The sequence below is a fragment of the Dermacentor variabilis genome, chromosome 4 (genome assembly GCF_050947875.1).
Source record: "Dermacentor variabilis isolate Ectoservices chromosome 4, ASM5094787v1, whole genome shotgun sequence".
Classification (NCBI taxonomy): domain Eukaryota; kingdom Metazoa; phylum Arthropoda; class Arachnida; order Ixodida; family Ixodidae; genus Dermacentor; species Dermacentor variabilis.
Window position 1 is genome coordinate 96,735,102 of NC_134571.1, and position 18,818 is coordinate 96,753,919.

Below are 18,818 nucleotides of genomic sequence, written 5' to 3' on the forward strand. Positions count from 1 at the left end.
CTGCGAGCAACGAAGTGTGCTGTACAAATATATAACGTCCCGACTTCTGCTCCCTTCTACCAGCATTTCACAAATATTATTAGATTGTATGGCCTTTACTTACAATAAGTTGGCTAGGCAGAAACAAACTGAAAGTAGAGAAAATAAAGACGGACAGACAGAATGTACGCCAGTAAGTTGTACCTTGCCCAATGATACGATAGAGCTTGTTTATAAGAACTAATATTATCAAGGAAAGCTTGAGCACAAAAGCTCGTATGTCAGGTCCGAGGAAGATAGAACACTTCATTTTTTGAAATGCGGAGATTCCTCCCGCCATGCGCGTGACCGCGCCTGCATTTTCTTAGCTTGTCAAACAAGCCATTATTGCCAAGATAAAAAAAAAAAAGCTCAAAGCCTGATGCCGCCTGAGAGTGCAAGGCATGGAACCTTAAGCTTTTCTCAGCGTTACGAGTACACGTTAAAGAACGACACTTTCCACATAGCTGGTCCCTCATAGTCTCAGGGAACTGTGGTCATGAAACGCAAATTAGTATTTTTCATTTATCATTGTTACTTCAGTTTCGTCGCTTTCATTACCGCATTGCTCATATTCCCAAGCCGCATCGCGACCCTCCGCAGCACTTTGCGCGATCTCCTTGCGTATCGCAACCACGGAGCGAACGTAATTCATAGCTCGAAAGATGCTACCACCGTTGATTCAGTGCCAGCAACACCGTAGTTCCAGACCTTGCGCCATCCGTAATAGCATTCTTCGTGTGAGCTCACCTGCGAAACGAGCTTCTCGAGCTTTTCAAGCAGCTTCCGGCTGTGGTGGTTCGGTCGTTTCCGGATGAGCCGGCCCGGAATGAACCGGAACCGATGTGAAGGAGCGGTCGTCACTTCCTGGTGTAGGCTCATGCTGGCGCGAACCCTGGGCACCACCTTGAACCTCCGGCGAGCTGCGCAGTAGACACGAGCACGAGAAAGGTTCCACAATGCCGCAATACTTACTCTTACGCGACAGAAAAGCTGCGACACCCAATGTTTCATGTGAATGAATTCAAAGGTTTTACGTGCCAAAACCACTATTTGATTATGAGGCACGCCGTAGTAGGGGACTCCGGATTAATTTTGGCAACCAAGGGATCTTTAACGTGCCCCCAGTGCCCCCAGGCGTTTTTGCATTTCGCCTCTATCGATATGCAGCCGCTCGGGCCGGGATTCAATCCCGCGACCTCGTGCTTAGCAGCGCGACACTATAGCTGCTAAGACACGGCTGTACCACTGTCCTACTGTCATTTGTGGCCGCCATCTTTGTCGGTTTCCCTTCCGCTCGAGCGACACACAGTCGAACACCTTTATAATGAAGTGCTTAGGACCTCTGAAATCATTCGTTATACAGGTCACTTCGTTGTAAAGGTCGCGCACCGCACCGCTCACAATAAAACCGGGGCAGAATTATTCCTTTGTTGTACATGTAATTTCGTTGTACAGAGGCGTTGGTGCATAGGGGCGCTGGACTGTATACTTTTCCCACAATTTGCCCTCCTCGGCAGCAAACGGTTCTTGGCATTATTGCGAAATTTACGGTTAGCGTTTCTAAAACGAGATGAGACGATGAAAAAAAAAGAATCTATCTCTATTCTACCATGTGAAAGCACAACAAAGCTGGTACGGTCATTAGACAAGCACCACCACCATAAGGGACGTACGCTGTAAAAGCGACTTACGCTTCGCTGTAAAAGCGAAATGTCAAGGAGGCCCAGCCTTTGTCACGAAAGTCTTCGAGAATCCTACAAGTCTCGCGGCATGATAACAGCCAGAGCCCGTAATCTCGTCGTTGTTATCCCTCCTTTTCAAACCACCGTATTATATCTTTCTGTTGCGCAGTTGGTTTTAGGTATTGGTTTATTACACTTCACCCCGTCCGTCAGCTACTCCTTCGCCAAACTTTATTTCTGTTTTCGTAAAGCGTATGTAAGGTGTTGGCGCCTCGCGGAGGCGTCGTCTACTCTATTCTGACGTGCAATCATGAGAAGAACATACTGAGAAGAACAAAGTCATGGTGATACAAAAAGCACCCAAGAGCGGCATCTTGCGAGTGGTTCAGAAGTCGTGACACATGTTCCACAAGTTCACAATTCAAGTTCACCAGCTAAAACACAAATCTGATACAGTACGCGAGAAAAATAAAAGAAGGGTAAAAAAAAAGTTAGCATAAAGACCACCACAATATGCCATACACTATAATAAATAATAGACAATGAACATACTCGGGAATCATCGGATTCTTCACAAGAACATATCGGGCTATTTTACTATCCTGCATAAGAAGTCATTTGTGTATAGGCTTGTGCCAAGTCGCAATCTATGCATTAGTGTTTCTATAGCGGGACTGGAGGGATTGCTGCGATTTGGTCAACCCTGGAACTCCGCAGTCGGACTCTATATTTTCCAATGTCCTACGATCAGAGTTGAGACTATTTCGCCGACTTCGACCACCCGTGTTATTTCAAAGCGATCCCGGCATCTTCAGTGGCACTGGTAACAACGTTTGCCGACGACCGGTTGTGCAACTGTGATGCATGCTTTGAACTTTGCGGCACTGCGAAAGGTTACAGGAACCAATGGAAGAATGATCGTTCTGTTAATGTTAATCTCCGAAAGATTAACAGTTTAAAAAAAATTTCGTCCCGCTCCGGCGTTCCAACGCTGGACCAACGCCTTCCCGAGGTGACCGCTCCATTGTCCGAGCTAAACTTGCAGGAGGACAGCAGATCACCAGAGCCAGGTCGAATCAATGGACAACTCAAAGCACAGGGATACGCAATTTGGCAAATCACATATGCGGAAATTCGCAAGGTTGATTGATGAAACTTCCTCCACCGTGTGGATTTCCGCAGAACTGATTTGCCACTTCCGTAAGCCTCTTCAGATCTGCTGCTTGGAACTGGACCGTAAGGCATGAACGACACGACATTCCATAACAGGGGACACGTGCGTTTCCGTTCGTAGCTTTCAACCATATATCTTGAGCACGTGACGTGCGGTATCTTGGCGTGTGCGAGGGCAGACGTTCGTTCCGAGTGCTTTGCAGAACGCCATAAAACGAGTTTATTGCCCGAGCACGCAGTTAGTGTCGACACGCGTGAATGACCGAAATACGTGTCACGACAGCGAAAAAGCAGGGATGGTTGCTCCGGAGTGGGTCAGAGGAGATACACGTGATGCACACGTGATGTGCCGACGTCAGTGATAAGATTAAGCACGGAAAAAAAATATCGTACTATTTCAAATTTCAAATTTTCAAATGTGCAAGTACTGCGGAACGCAACTTGAGCCTGTTTAAGGTGTCTAATCAGAACTTTTGACATTCGTCAATCTGAGGGAGCCTCCCACAGACACTGACACCTGTCCGCATATGTGACACTACCCGCCGTGGTTGCTCAGTGGCTATGGTGTTGGGCTGCTGAGCACGAGGTGGCGGGATCGAATCCCGGCCACGGCGGCCGCATTTCGATGGGGGCGAAATGCGAAAACACCCGTGTGCTTAGATTTAGGTGCACGTTAAAGAACCCCAGGTGGTCAAAATTTCCGGAGTCCTCCACTACGGCGTGCCTCATAATCAGAAAGTGGTTTTGGCACGTAAAACCCCAATTATTATTATTATATGTGACACTATACTTGTGTGCTTGTGACTTGCGTTCGTGTGTGCAGTGCGTGTTGATATATTCTATCTAAATTTCTTTTATGCTTTTTTTTGCCTTAGCGGTGTATTTGGGTAGTCGGCTCTAAAGAAGCGCGGTGTATCCTCTAAATTTTCAACGTTTCAAGTTTCGAAGCATAATAGCTTTATTTTTTATATTTTGGCGGTTAACGTGCCAAAATCACGATCTCTAGTTGTGAGACACGCTATAATGAAAGACCGAACTAATTTTAACCGCCTGAGGTTCTTTAACGGGCATGCCATGCACGGTACACGAGCCTTTTAGCATACCGACCTCATTGGAATGCCACTGCTGCGACCGGGACCAAACCCGCTGTTTTGAGGTCAGCAGCCACTATGCTAAGGCAGTTGGTTCACAATATACATTCACTCACATCGTCCTGGTTAGCTGCAGCAATGTGATGAGTTGGGCGAGTAGATTGAACTTCATCGCTAAACCACAGCGTTGTCATAGTTGTTGTTGATCCCTCAAAACATGGCTCCGAGAAGGCTGTATTGTTTTGTTTTAGTCCTTACTCTGCGGTTCCACACGATGCCGTGTTGCTGTTCAGATGTGCAACTCTGGTCTAGCTTTAAACACGGGCCGCCTCATTCAAGCACACGAACGATTTGGGCCACATCCGCTCGTCACGGGTGCACCTCGATGCTCCGTGCTATTACCAACATTATTCAACGTTGTCCTCACGCCCCAGCTCTGAAATCGTCACGAACTACGAGGCTTATGTATATAGAGAGAGGAAAAGCAAAGAGACGAGAGGCAGGGAGGTCAACGAGACGAGCGTCAGGTTTGCCACCCTGCACTTGGTGTAAGGGAAAGGGGGAATAGAAAGAGGGAAAGAGAGAGTGAGCTCTGCGCGCACACAGCAGGACACACAGCAGCACTGCATTTGGTCGCTGAGGCTGGTGCTCTTTAAACAAGTGCAGTAGCGCCCGAATAGCTTTCTGTGTCACTGACGGATGTGGCCAGGCCTCAATAATTTTTGTTTCAGAAAACGTTCTGCTAGAGTCCAGTCGGCTTAGTGCGGTCTGTAAAGATCTTCGCTGATCTTTGACTGGACGTAGAGCAGAGAACGCACTATTTGCTCAGGCGGCTTCGTTATCACTACCGTGTTCGTCCATAGGGCGAACATCACTCCCAGACATTTCCAACTGCGTGTTTTTCTCAATAGCGCGAGCAGGATAACGACACAAGAAAAAACGACAGGACAAGCGCTTGTCCTGTCGTTTCCTCGTGTGTCGTTATCCTGCTTGCGCGTTTAAGGCAAGCATGCAATTGTACGGAAAGTTCGTCCAAATTTCAGATCTCCAATAACCCTTGTCTTTCGCTAGTCCAATCAATCCTGCATGCTGAATACTTCCTAGTCTCGTGCATAATCCTACTCTTAATCCTCAGCCGCCCTCAACTGCATTTTTCTTTAACTGGCGGCCATTCTGTTGGTACAATTGAGAAATAGTTATCTAACCTACTCCTTACATGACCCACCCTAGCCTACTTGTTTCGCTTAATCTCAACCAATATGTCAGGGACCCATGTTTGCTGTTCAATATACTGTAAACACCATGCACTGCCGTCTTTCTGTCTACTAAGACTCCGATTATCAAATCCCGTTCAGTTACTTGTTGGTCGGTCATCAGCTTCTTTTCAAGCTACCTTATCCTTGAAAAGGATTGATGTCGCAACCCTATTCCGTGTATATATATATATATATATATATATATATATTGTTATTGGCGCCGCCCCAGATGAGACGAAACGTTCCGATAAGAAGGCATGGCAAAAGCAGACAATGCGCTATTTATATATTTGTGATTATGTGGTCATTTCCAAAATTTTCTTCGCGATTATATTCATTGCAGAATATCGCACTGTGTACTCTAACGCTTGAACGAAAGGTGTTCCAGGGACCCTATAACAGCAACCTGTAGATATGCTATGAAAGCAGCTCTTCGAGGTATGGCTACTGGTTTCTGCTTCAATACAATTTGTCCTGAGAACGCCTTCAATAAAAGAACGTATCGTCGGCGAAATGTCATCATTTCACTTCCAGTTAACTCCATCAGGGCATATTCTGGTTACTAGAAATGATATTGCTCGTTTCCCTTTGCAGCAGGTATCCAGAACTTGCCCTGCACGTTGCGTCCGTTTCATAGATATACGATCAGTACGTTCTGAATGGGGTGAATTCGACCTGAGCTTATATTCCCCAATTGCCGTGTGCTGTCAGTGGCCTATTCTGCAATAATGCATCGTGGGTGCAGAGGGTCTTTTCTGCACAATGCGCACCCGCAGAGGTCGTAGGGGACATACACATCGTGAATCACTTCGCGCTCTCTCCGCGGTCGCTGTTACATTGCAGATTGTGTTTCGCGATTGATCTTACAAACGACTCTATAGGTAGTACATGCACACACACACACACGCACACGCGTACCTTGTGTACCACCTAAGATCCCTGATCTGCGCGCCGTCTTATCGAAATTGTTGTGGCGGGCGTCGCGGCGAGCATGCCTGTTACAACCACAAGCGCCCTTGTCACGCGCCGCGTATCTGTTGCGAGTATAAGAGAGCCAGTGTTTCACGGATAAGGCGGATCCGCGCTTTGATAATATGACTTTTTTTCTCGCACTTGACCTAAATGCTGCAATGTGTGTTTAGTGCTGATGTCAAGCGCTGAACAGAAGGTCACCCAATCGGTCTTTGACTCTGCATGGACCCTAGGATGCCCTGTTTTTGATGCACGTTTCATCACATGTACATTTTTTTCTGTTATTCATAAAGTTCCATTGATTGAGTGGTCGCTTGAAATGCCCGAAGAAGGTAGTGGAAATTTGGACTTGTTGGTTCATGATCTTCGGGTTGCGTAGCGCAGAGTAAACGACCACGAAAAGAAGGACAGAACGACACATATAAAGCGCAAACTGTACCAACAAAAGTTTATTTTTTCCAGAGCACAATTTTATAAGCTCGCACAAAGCCACCACGCAAGCGCAAATGAATGCCTCCTTAGAAAAACAAGTTCCTTATAGGAAAGGTTAAGAGAAGATGTGCTTCTGCACTCGGGACCTAATCTCAAAATGTTTTGAACCTCGATGATTTCTCTTGTGAGCTTGTCTTGCATGAAGCATACAACGGTGCTCGCGCTGAACGTTGGTTCACATCCACAGGATTTACAGTGAATAGCGAGCCACCAATCACGTGCAGTTTTTGACATTGTCACTGTGTTCTCTGAGTCTATTATTAAGGCATTTGCCCGTCTGCCCGGTATATTTTGTTGGTAGTTTGCGCTTTGTGTGTCGTCCTGTCCTTTTTGTGTTCATTCCCTCTGCGCTGTGTACGACCTGAAGAGCACAAAGAATGCTCGCGCAAGCACCTGCCGTGGTTGCTTAGTGGCTGTGGTGTTGGGCTTATTAGCACGAGGTCGCGGGATCGAATGCCGGCCATGGCGGCCGCATTTCAATGGGGGCGAAATGCGAAAACACCCGTATACTTAGATTTAGGTGCACGTTAAAGAACCCAGGTGGTCCAAATTTCTGGAGTCCTTCACTGCGGCGTGCCTCATAATCAAGTCGTGGTTTTTACACGTAAAACCCCATAATTAATTTTTCAGGTTCGTGCATGGACCGTGCAATGGGTATATTTAGAAACAAGAAGCAGTAATGTCGCACAGCTGCGATTTAAGCAGAAGTCACTAAAGAAACCTCGTCTTGCAGCGGTCACAAAACGGATTTGTTTCATTGAACTGCCTCATCATAAACGAAACCGCAGACTCTTAAACTCAAGAACCCGTTCAGATGAGGTTTAATTATGTGGAAAAGAATAGAAAGCATTACCACAAGAAATTGTCATTGTCAGTGACTTCGGAAATAAGAGAACCCGTTCCCCGCGAATGAACAGCTGCGCTGCATGGTATTTTCCGTATGTTCGTCTTTCTTTTTTTTTTGTTACAGAGAAGCTGTTAAGGGCTAGTTTCCCCACTATCGTGTCCAGGTGTAGAAAGAAACCGTCATCGTCAGCGATGGCCCGAGCAGTGGCGTCGCTAGGTCGTCTGGTACCCGGGGCCCATAGGTCTTCTGTCACCCCACTCCCCGGGTGTAGCCGGCGGAAAGAATGGTGTCTTCAGACGTATATGACACACCCCCCCCTCACTGGCCCCTTGCACCCGGGGCCCACGGCTCCCCGGCCCCCCCTGTTGCTACGCCAACGGGCCCGAGCGTCTTCCACAGCCGGCTCGTTGGCGCCCCTCGGCAATACCGCGCGAACGCGCTCGTGCCCCTGCTCCCGCGTTCGCCGTCGTCTTCCACAGCTGTCTCCGTTGCCGCTCGATTGTTGTTGTTGTTGTTGTTGTTGTTGTTGTTGTTGTTGTTGTTGTTGTTGTTGTTGTCTATCACGTGTGGCTCCTGCCCACGATGGGGGATTGGCCAAGATATGGATGGATTATTCCAAATTAATATGGAGCCTAAACTTGCGAATATCTATGGAATTAGCATTGTATAGCGTAGAATTAGCTGTTAAAATAAAATTAGGAAAGTCATATCGAATGAGTAATAATTAATTTTAAAGTACAAAAAGATATAATTTAGCAGGGAATTCGTTTTGATTTTCTAAGAAATGTTTGCACAGCGAAGCAAGCATCCCTGTGGCTGAATCCCAAAGTGGACGCCCCGAACGAAAGAATAGCAGGTTCTGTTAAGTCCAGGCCAATTCTTCGAAAATGTGTTTTCTACAATCTTTTTTCTTGCCGCAGTAAAGCTGCAACACTTCTCTTCTGTCGTCGTAATGGGGAGGCCACGTTTACTGAGGTATGAGCCATTGCTTAAGGGTGTTGCGTTTCGCCTGCGACACGTGGTTTTGCCGGCGCGACTGCGGCGGGGCGGCAGACATTTTGGCCCGATCGTCGTCGCCGCAACACTCATCGCCAGGTGTTTCCAGGCGCGACTGCGGCGATGCGACCGCCTAGGGATCATCCTCGCATTCCAGTCATTGTGCCCGAAACAGGCGATGCCAAAGCAGGGATCTCATTCCAGTCATTGTGCCCGAAACAGGCGATGCCAAAGCAGGGATCTCATTCCAGTCATTGTGCCCGAAACAGGCGATGCCAAAGCAGGGACCATCTTCTCATTACAGTCATTGTGTCCGACCGGCAGCGCCACGACAGGGTGCTACGAGATCGTGCTCGACATGGTGCTACGGCATCGCTACGACAGTGTGCGTCACCATTAGCCCATTGTACATTCACGTGCTCGTCTTTTGAGGGGTTCCTTCTTGCCCTCAACTGCGAGAGTATAAAAACAGCTGCCCCCAGACGCCAAAAGGGAGGGCTCCGATTTCTTCTGTTGAGTGAAGTGCTCTCCCGTCTCTCTACTTCGGTCAAACCTGACCACCTACTCTTTGCGATGTTAAAATAAACAAGTTGTTTCGTTGTTACCAGTCGACTCATGCTTTGCCGGGACCTTCGGATGCTTCCAGTTGTACCCCAGGCCGCCAGGCCAACGCTACCCTTGGGGCTTGCGACCCAGGTACAACCACGGACGTCAGCGCCGAGTTCCCAACCGATCGTACCAGCAGTCAGATCCAAACATCTGGTTGGCAGCGGTGAGATCGCCTACGACTTCAAACAACTGTCTGCCAGCGGTGGGATCGCGACAACGGAGGCCAGCAGCGAAGAGATGCAGTTGACTGTATGCTGAGCAGCTCAACGACGATCCGGGAGCAGTGCAACGAGCCCTGTGTGATGACTGGTTGCCTGCAGCGGAACGACTGCGCTGGACTCTTGGCTGCGAGGTTTGGTGAGTGCGGGACTTTCTTCTTCTGAGCTTTGCCAGGCTTTTGTTAGTGTCAGAAACAGAGCTGGTAATTGTGGTTGTCGTTGCTGCCGGGTTAGTTGCGGCAAGACAATAGTAAGCAGTAGAGAAAGCAGCATTCAGAGCAGCCATGGATTTGAAGTCGTTGCGCAAACCGAAATTGTTGGAGCTTGCAAGAGAGTTGGGTCTGGATGTCTCAGACAAACTAAGAAAACCTGAACTGCTAAAGGCTATTCTTGAGTTAGAGGCTGAGGATGACGAGCTGTCGGAATGCCTTGAGACTATTGAGGAGAGGTCAAAAAGACAGGAGCGCGAACTTAAAGAGCAAAAAGAGAAACAGGAGCGCGAACTTAAAGAGCAAAAAGAGAAACAGGAGCGCGAACTTAAAGAGCAGAAAGAAAAAGAAGAGCGTGACCGTCAACACGCTTTGGAAATGAAGCGTCTTGAGGTAGAGATGGAACGCGCTCGTAATGGAAGTCAGGCACACGGTGCAGGAGAACGCGTATTGTTCAAAATGACTGACCTGATGCGGCCGTTTAAGCTTGGAGAGGACATTGGTTTGTTCCTGGTTAACTTTGAGCGAACGTGCGAGAAGCAGGGGTTCTCTCGGGAAACGTGGCCACAGCGCTTGCTCACTTTGTTACCCGGCGAGGCGGCCGACGTAGTCGCTCGCTTGGATAGAGAGGAGGCAGAGGATTTCGACACAGTGAAATCGAGTCTTCTAAAAAAGTACCGGCTGTCTGCGGAGGCGTTCCGTCGGAAGTTTCGGGAAAATGAGAAAGGCAGAAGTGAGTCATATACAGAGTTTGCGTATAGGCTTATGTCGAACATGCAGGAGTGGCTCAAAGAAGAGAAAGCGTTTGGTGACCACGATAAAGTTCTGCAGTGCTTCGGGCTAGAACAGTTTTATAGTCGGTTACCGGAGAACGTGCGATACTGGGTCTTGGATAGGCCAGACGTTTGTACGGTGGCTAAAGCCGCTGAGCTAGCCGAGGAGTTTGTGACGCGTCGGGCTCGTGGAGCTAAGGACGGTCAAAAGGGTGAATTTGGCTCCAAGTTTGAGAGGCCGAAGTTCACGCCCATGAGATTTAAGGGGGACACGCGTAGTGAGGATGCGAGTGAAAGCAGTCCGACCAAACGTAAAGAGACGGCGGCAGCCAAACGCAGAAAGCGGTTCGAGATGAGGCGAGCGGGCGTTTGTTATACGTGCCAGAAGCCGGGTCACTTTTCGGCGCAGTGTCCGGAAACAACACCAAAAGTTGTGTTTTTTTCAATAGGCAGCACTGACTAGAACATGAAGCTTCTCGAGCCTTACATGCGAGACCTCCTCGTGAACGGGAAAGAGTGCCGAGTGCTTCGCGATTCCGCAGCTACGATGGATGTAGTTCACCCGTCTTACGTAGAACCCCATATGTTCACGGGCGAGTGCGCATGGATCAAGCAAGCCGTGGAAGCTCATAGCGTGTGTCTGCCAGTAGCAAAGGTGCTTATTGAAGGACCTTTCGGAGCGCTTGAGACGGAGGCGGCAGTGTCATCTATGCTGCCACCCCAGTACCCGTACCTATTTTCAAACAGGTCCGATCACCTCCTGCGCGAGAAGGGGCTTTTGTTTGGTGAAGCTAGTGTTCAGGCCTTAACCAGATCGAAGGTTCGGGAGCTCGCTGCAAAGGCGGTAGTTGCGGGGCCGACGTTATCAAACAACGAAAAAGGGTCAGAGGCGCAGCAAGCTGATATTCAGAGCACGCCCGAACTGAATAAACTTGAGTCTGTAACGTTAAAGGCACCAGATACCGGAGAGGAAAATCCCGATGCGGGAAAGTTAGAAGAGCTATCTACTGATTTACTCATCGCGCCTACGTCAGACGGACTTGATAGGTTGCTAAAAGTCAGCCGGTCGGCTTTGATAGCCGAGCAAAAAAAGGATGGCAGCCTGGAAAACGTGCGCTGCAATGTCAAAGAAGGTATCGCCAGGAAAACTGCGCGTTTTGTGGAAAGAGGTGGAGTCCTGTACCGGAAGTATCTAGACCGCCGAGGAGTGGAGTTCGATCAGCTGATCGTGCCTCAATGCTATCGTCAGGATCTGTTGCGCTTGTCACACGGGGGTTCGTGGTCCGGACACCTAGGAGTTAAGAAAACTAAGGACCGTCTCTTGCAAGAGTACTATTGGCCAGGGTGTTTTCGGGACGCAGACCATTTCGTGAGGACATGTGACACTTGTCAGCGGGTGGGCAAACCAGGGGACAAATCGAGGGCGCCGTTGAAATTGGTACCTATCATTACGGAGCCTTTTAGACGGCTCGTTATTGATACTGTGGGACCTCTGCCGGTAACAGCCACGGGGTACAGACACATTTTGACTGTGATCTGCCCAGCGACAAAGTTCCCTGAAGCAGTGCCGCTTAAAGAACTCAGCTCAGTTGAGATAGTTAATGCACTACTGTCCATATTTGCGCGAGTTGGTTTCCCTGCGGAAATCCAATCAGATCAGGGCACAGTGTTTACTAGCGCTTTGACGACAACTTTTCTCGAAAGGTGTGGGGTAAAGCTGTTACACAGCTCAGTGTACCACCCACAGTCGAATTCCGTTGAGAAGCTCCACTCCGTCATGAAGCGCGTGTTGAGAGCGTTGTGTTTTGAACATCGAACTGACTGGGAGCTGTGTCTGCCTGGGGTGATGTTTGCTTTAAGGACCGCGCCGCATGCAGCTACGGGGTTTTCGCCAGCTGAACTGGTGTACGGTCGCTCGCTTCGATCTCCGCTTCGCATGCTTCGAGAATCATGGGAAGGTAGGGGCGACGACCCAGTCGTGGTGGAGTACGTACTTAAGCTCCTCGAACGCTTAAGAAGGGCACAGGAGTTGTCAGGTGAAGCAATGACAAAGGCCCAGCAGAGGGCCAAGGTTTATTATGATCGGACAGCCAGGGCCCGTCGTTTTGAGGTTGGCGATGAGGTCATGATATTGCGCACATCGCTAAACAACAAACTAGACGTGCAGTGGGAGGGCCCAGCACGAATTGTTCAGAAACTGTCGGACGTTAACTACGTGGTAAGTCTGCCAGGAAAGCGGAAAGCACAGCAAGTTTACCACTGTAATCCGCTCAAACCTTATAGACAAAGGGAAGCAGTGGTGTGCATGATGGTAAACGTTCCTGAAGAGCTTCCGGTCGAGCTTCCGGGACTAGGCTCAGTGACGAACAGGGAAGACACCGGTCAAGTCATTAGTGACCTTATCAGTAAAGCACCGCTGTCGCCCGAGCAGAAAACCGAACTACACCGGCTATTACAAGAGTTTCAAGGTCTGTTCTCTGAGAGGCCTGGTAGGACTTCTGTACTTACTCATGATATAGAACTTACCTCCCCAGAGCCAGTACTATCCAAGGCGTATCGGGTGTCACCCCGCCAGAGCGATATTATGGAGGCTGAGGTAAAGAAAATGCTACAGCTCGGTGTTATTGAGGCAGGTGAGAGTGATTATACCTCCCCTTTGATTTTAGTTGAGGTACCGGGCAAGGAACCTCGTCCTTGCGTCGACTACCGCAGGCTTAATTCCATCACTAAGGATCAAATTTATCCGATCCCTAACATCGAGGAGCGCCTTGAGAAAGTTAGTAGCGCTCAGTTTATTTCCACCCTAGATCTTGTCAGGGGTTATTGGCAGGTTCCACTTACAGAAGAGGCTAGTAGGTATGCGGCGTTCATTTCACCAATGGGAACATTCCGTCCTAAAGTGTTGAGTTTTGGTTTGAAGAACGCGCCATACTGTTTTTCAAGTCTCATGGATAAAGTGTTGCGGGGACAGCAAGAATTCGCTTTACCGTATCTAGACGACGTAGCGATATTCTCCGCATCCTGGTCTGAGCATATGACACACTTGCGGGCAGTGCTAACCCGCCTGCGCGAAGCAGGCTTGACAGTAAAGGCTCCTAAGTGCCAGTTAGCACAGGCCGAGGTTGTCTACCTCGGTCACGTGATTGGTCAGGGTCGTCGCCGCCCCTCTGAAATAAAAGTGGCCGCTGTGCGAGACTTTCCGCAACCGCGCACAAAGACCGATATTCGGTCGTTCTTAGGTGTCGCCGGCTACTATCAGAGGTACATCCCTAGGTACTCTGATATCGCGGCTCCCCTGACGGATGCTCTAAGAAAAACAGAGCCTCAAACAGTCGTCTGGGACGAGACAAAGGAAAGAGCTTTTAGCGCCCTAAAGAGTGCCCTAACAAGCCAGCCTGTGCTACGATCGCCAGACTATACAAAAGGGTTCATTGTTCAGTGCGATGCTAGTGAGCGAGGCATGGGCGTTGTACTGTGCCAACGGGAAAATGGAGAAGTAGAACACCCCGTCCTGTATGCTAGTCGTAAGCTGACCAGTCGTGAGCAGGCGTATAGCGCCACCGAGAAAGAGTGTGCGTGTCTCGTGTGGGCCGTTCAGAAATTGTCATGCTATCTAGCCGGCTCGAGGTTTATCATTGAGACGGATCACTGCCCTCTCCAATGGCTGCAGACCATCTCTCCCAAAAATGGCCGCCTCCTGCGCTGGAGCCTCGCTTTACAACAATATTCCTTTGAGGTGCGTTACAAAAAGGGGAGTCTCAACGGTAACGCCGATGGCTTAAGTCGAAGCCCCTAACGTAGGAATCAGCCTCAAAATTGTTTGTTACTGATGTTTTTCTTCCTGAGGCAGGATTTTTTTTTAACATATTGCTTTTGTTTAGTGTTTCAAAGTGATGATATGCTTTCTAGTGCAATTTTTCAATTTGTGGACGCGTTCTGAGTGATGCTAGACTACTGTAAGGAAGTAGGCAGTGGTATAAAAAGGGGAAAGAGCCTGGCAGGGCTTAGTGAGGGTTGTGCCGTGCTTGCTGACTGAGCGGTTGAGTTTCAGCGTAGTTCTAACGCTTGCCGGGAACGAGAACAAAAATGTGAACTCTCCCGAAGTCACTTTGCAGTGTCCCGTGCGAACCTGAACAAGAGAACGAGGCCTTCTCTGTGCGCTGCGCTCAAGAAACGTCGAGGGACGCCCGACTTCGGTTATGAGCATCATCGAGCGACATCCCTCCGGACAGCGGATGCAGTCCCCTGTCCATCGGGATCTCCTTCCCCCGGCGGGGCGGTCTGTTGCGTTTCGCCTGCGACACGTGGTTTTGCCGGCGCGACTGCGGCGGGGCGGCAGACATTTTGGCCCGATCGTCGTCGCCGCAACACTCATCGCCAGGTGTTTCCAGGCGCGACTGCGGCGATGCGACCGCCTAGGGATCATCCTCGCATTCCAGTCATTGTGCCCGAAACAGGCGATGCCAAAGCAGGGATCTCATTCCAGTCATTGTGCCCGAAACAGGCGATGCCAAAGCAGGGATCTCATTCCAGTCATTGTGCCCGAAACAGGCGATGCCAAAGCAGGGACCATCTTCTCATTACAGTCATTGTGTCCGACCGGCAGCGCCACGACAGGGTGCTACGAGATCGTGCTCGACATGGTGCTACGGCATCGCTACGACAGTGTGCGTCACCATTAGCCCATTGTACATTCACGTGCTCGTCTTTTGAGGGGTTCCTTCTTGCCCTCAACTGCGAGAGTATAAAAACAGCTGCCCCCGGACGCCAAAAGGGAGGGCTCCGATTTCTTCTGTTGAGTGAAGTGCTCTCCCGTCTCTCTACTTCGGTCAAACCTGACCACCTACTCTTTGCGATGTTAAAATAAACAAGTTGTTTCGTTGTTACCAGTCGACTCATGCTTTGCCGGGACCTTCGGATGCTTCCAGTTGTACCCCAGGCCGCCAGGCCAACGCTACCCTTGGGGCTTGCGACCCAGGTACAACCACGGACGTCAGCGCCGAGTTCCCAACCGATCGTACCAGCAGTCAGATCCAAACAAGGGGCTATGAGCCATTCATTGTCTTACGTGACGGAGAAATTTTAATTTTGAAGCAATTCAATTTTGAAGAATCGCAAGCGGCAATGCCGGGCGGATGCTGCTAACCACGCCACCGAGCAGACCTGAGACATCTAACGCAAGAGACAATGGCGGACTGACGTCGTGCCCTCCGTCACGGCCGAACGAGTGTGTAACCCTATTAAGAAACACAAAGACGTAACCAATAATTGAGAAAGACTTTAATGAAGTGTCGGGATTTATCCAGTGATAAACACTGGAGCAGCACGTTTCAATATCTCTGGTTAATCATCTGCAATGCTCTATTAGCCATCTGTTAACCACCTGTAACGATCTATCAGCTTGGGCTGATGGTTTTTTTTTTAGGGGGGGGGGGGGTCCACTTAGCTTCGCGCATCAGTTTCAGTATAAGAAAACTACAGAAATACTGGGCTTGGGTATAACGTAAACATTACTTTCCCTCCATTATACACTGCTTCGTATATCGTTCACGACTGGCCGACTTATGTGATAACGAGAAGGGAGTGCCGCACTGGCCTCTGTCAAAGCGCGAAAAAGAATAGCATCGGAAAAAAATCTTTATATTATCCAGGCTATATACACTATAGCGTTCGTTACGGATTGACGTTCAAACCTGACAACGTGCGAAACTAAAGTAATACGCGTGTGATTTCTTAGAACCAAACTGAATGTTCTGTATAATCATAATCTCTATCTAATGTCGAAGGGAGTGACGAATGTTTCATTCTTTTAAAAATTATAACTAAGGAAAGTCTGAGCTGTGTTGATGCAAATGAAGCGGGCCTCACCTATATCCTTCAAAGCCAGTAATGGCATTTACAAGCGGACGGACATGGAAGCAAAATGGGCAGCATGTAAATGAGAAAAGTCGACGATTACCGCAGCATTTTTGGTTTTGACAATTGCAATTGTAGAACGAAGGAAATTTCACGCATTCACGAACGAAATACAGTGGTTTACAGACTGACGTAGGACCTTCCAAATATTGCCAGTAAACAATAAGGAATGTATCAACGCCTCGAACCATGGCAGGGTGGATGGCGGTCGCGTTTCGATGGGACGAAATGCGAAAACAACCGTGTGCGAAAGCAACCGTGTACTTAAATTTAGGTGCGCGTTAAAGAACCCCAGCTGGTCGAAATTATTCCGGAGTCCCCCACTACGGCATGCCTCATAATCATAAATTGGTTTTGGCACGTAACCCCCGCCCCCTTTTTTTTTTTTTACAGCATGGTGGTCACTCCCGCATTTCAGACCCCGATCCACGAGCAAGTTGCTGGACCCGACCTGCCGCACCCATGACACGGGCGGGTCCTTAACAACGTACCAATTGTTATGGACGTATTCCGGTATATCCACATCTGTGATGCAGATGCCTTGGTAGGTCACGAAGCTCAGTGCGTAGTTTCAACGACCGGATAATTCAAAGAGGGGCCCCTGATCACTTAAAGGCCATCTACGACAGCTTGGCTGCCACACCTGTTGAGGTGCAAGGCAATAGGTAGACCTACTGTAGAGACACCGCCTGGAAACCACCCAGGAGTTGTCTTTTAAACAAAAAAAAACTTTCGAGCTTTTTCTTTTTAATAAATGGTTTATCTTTCTCTCTCGAATTTCGTGTTTGAACAAGAAAGAAGTGACTCGCCATCCCGACCCTGCAACTGTTGAGGGTGGTTGGCAACGTTTTATTGGCGGCTCGGATGCTTGTTTTGAGCTTGTACTTTAGTGAAACGTATGCTGGTGTGTGTGTTTTATGCGTGATTCCAATGAATGTATGCACTGTTCGCATCACTTTGTTGAGCGATTGTAGCCTCTGCCTTTGCATTGAGCCATTGCATTTTTGCTTGCTACGGGGGCATGAAACATTGCTGATGATGACAGATGCTTGTTTTGAGCTTGTTGTTTATTGAAGCGTACGCTGTTCTGTACGTTGTATGCGCGATTCCAATGAATGTATGCACTGCTCGCTTGACTTTGCTGAGTGCGGGTAGCCTCTGAATTACGAGGGGGATGAGCCATTGCATTTTTGCTTGCCAAAGGGTATGAGCCATTGCTGATAATGATAACTTCTGTTCACGGAAGGACACGAAAAATGCTGACCACCAAGAGACTAACTTCGCTGTAACAAAAAAGAGAAAGAAATCAACTCGTACTCAAAACCTCGAATATAGTCACCAAAATTCTGTAAGACAACTGTCAACGAACAGAAATCGCCAGGTTGTCTGGACATCCGCTGTGCTGAAGTTAAAGCGCTGCTGACGTTGAATCTTGCTGGTGGCTCGGGGCAGATCTCCTCGTTTCATTGTGGCGAGTCGCCGAGCAGTTGTTGCCACCAGTTATGCGTGACTTTCCCAGCAGTTCGATCGTCGCCGAATTCATCTACCCAATGTGAGTGTCACGTTTGTTGGTCCTCATGCTGCTCCCCACATAGACAAGTCTGTGTCAGAAAAAAACATCTTTAGGTGTCAGGTTCGCAGCAAGCCTAGACAAACCACGTTGTCATTAAATGTGACGACGACATGGCATCCACGACGATGTCTATGAGGCCCGCCAGCTGCCTCTTTTCACTTTTACTGATATCGCAGTATGAAATGGGAACAGAATAAGGCTTTTAATATTATAGAGTAACAAAATACTGGAATGATTTCATTCACATATTACATCATGCTTTGCGTCGGCCAATGACGATATGAAAACAATGCAGCCAAGCCACTGGGGGGAGAGACGTCAGAACACGCAGAAGGGGTCTTTAATATCTTGGCCCTTGCGCGCTTGCACTGGCTTCGCCGCGACGCATTTTAGGGAACTACTCGTTAAATACTCACACTCTGTTAACACCCCGCTTAACTCATGCGCATAAATTGCATACTAAGGAAAAAAACAATTGCGCCCAGTCCTTCTAAGACGTGGTTTCGTGGTTGACTTCATACAGCGTTACATCGGCAAAGAGCGCACGTCTCGCCGAGAACTTGGGAACCGAATACAAAAAGCTTTCCGTTCGTAAATTGCTCTTTGCATATTGTCCAGCCGCCTTCGCTAATGTTGTGTCCGACATCACGATGGGCCACCATCTGCTCTTGCGAACAATTTGAGCGCAAGAAAAAAAATTTTTTTTTTTCGTGAATACGGACGTGCAGGTATCTCGGAAGGCAATCCGTAAGGTCTGTATTTCTTTATTCGCGCATACTTATTTTTTCTACGAATAAACGTCGCCACTCGTATAGAATTGGTGTACTGTTGTAACGACGCGTCCTGCAGACGTGCGCAGTATTCAGGAATCGCGCGCGCTCCGTATACAGAGGAAAGAGCCCATCAGAGTCGCTAAACGCTCTTGTCGATGCTGAAGGGTCCGCAGTATATGCAGCGAGATCAACAACCACGCCAGAGGATTGCGCTGAA

General features: G+C 48.7%; 1 protein-coding gene across 2 annotated transcripts in view; it reads right to left on the reverse strand.

Moving 5' to 3' along the window:
• The window catches only part of LOC142579548 (phosphatidylinositol 4-phosphate 3-kinase C2 domain-containing subunit alpha-like), a 35,003-nt gene that overhangs the window by 4,281 nt on the left and 11,904 nt on the right, over positions 1–18,818 (reverse strand). For both annotated transcript variants that reach the window (XM_075689883.1, XM_075689882.1), the window contains exon 2: positions 769–941. In XM_075689883.1, coding sequence (XP_075545998.1) covers positions 769–900 — 132 coding nt within the window. In that variant the 5' untranslated portion in view covers positions 901–941. The remainder of the gene's footprint in view (positions 1–768; positions 942–18,818) is intronic.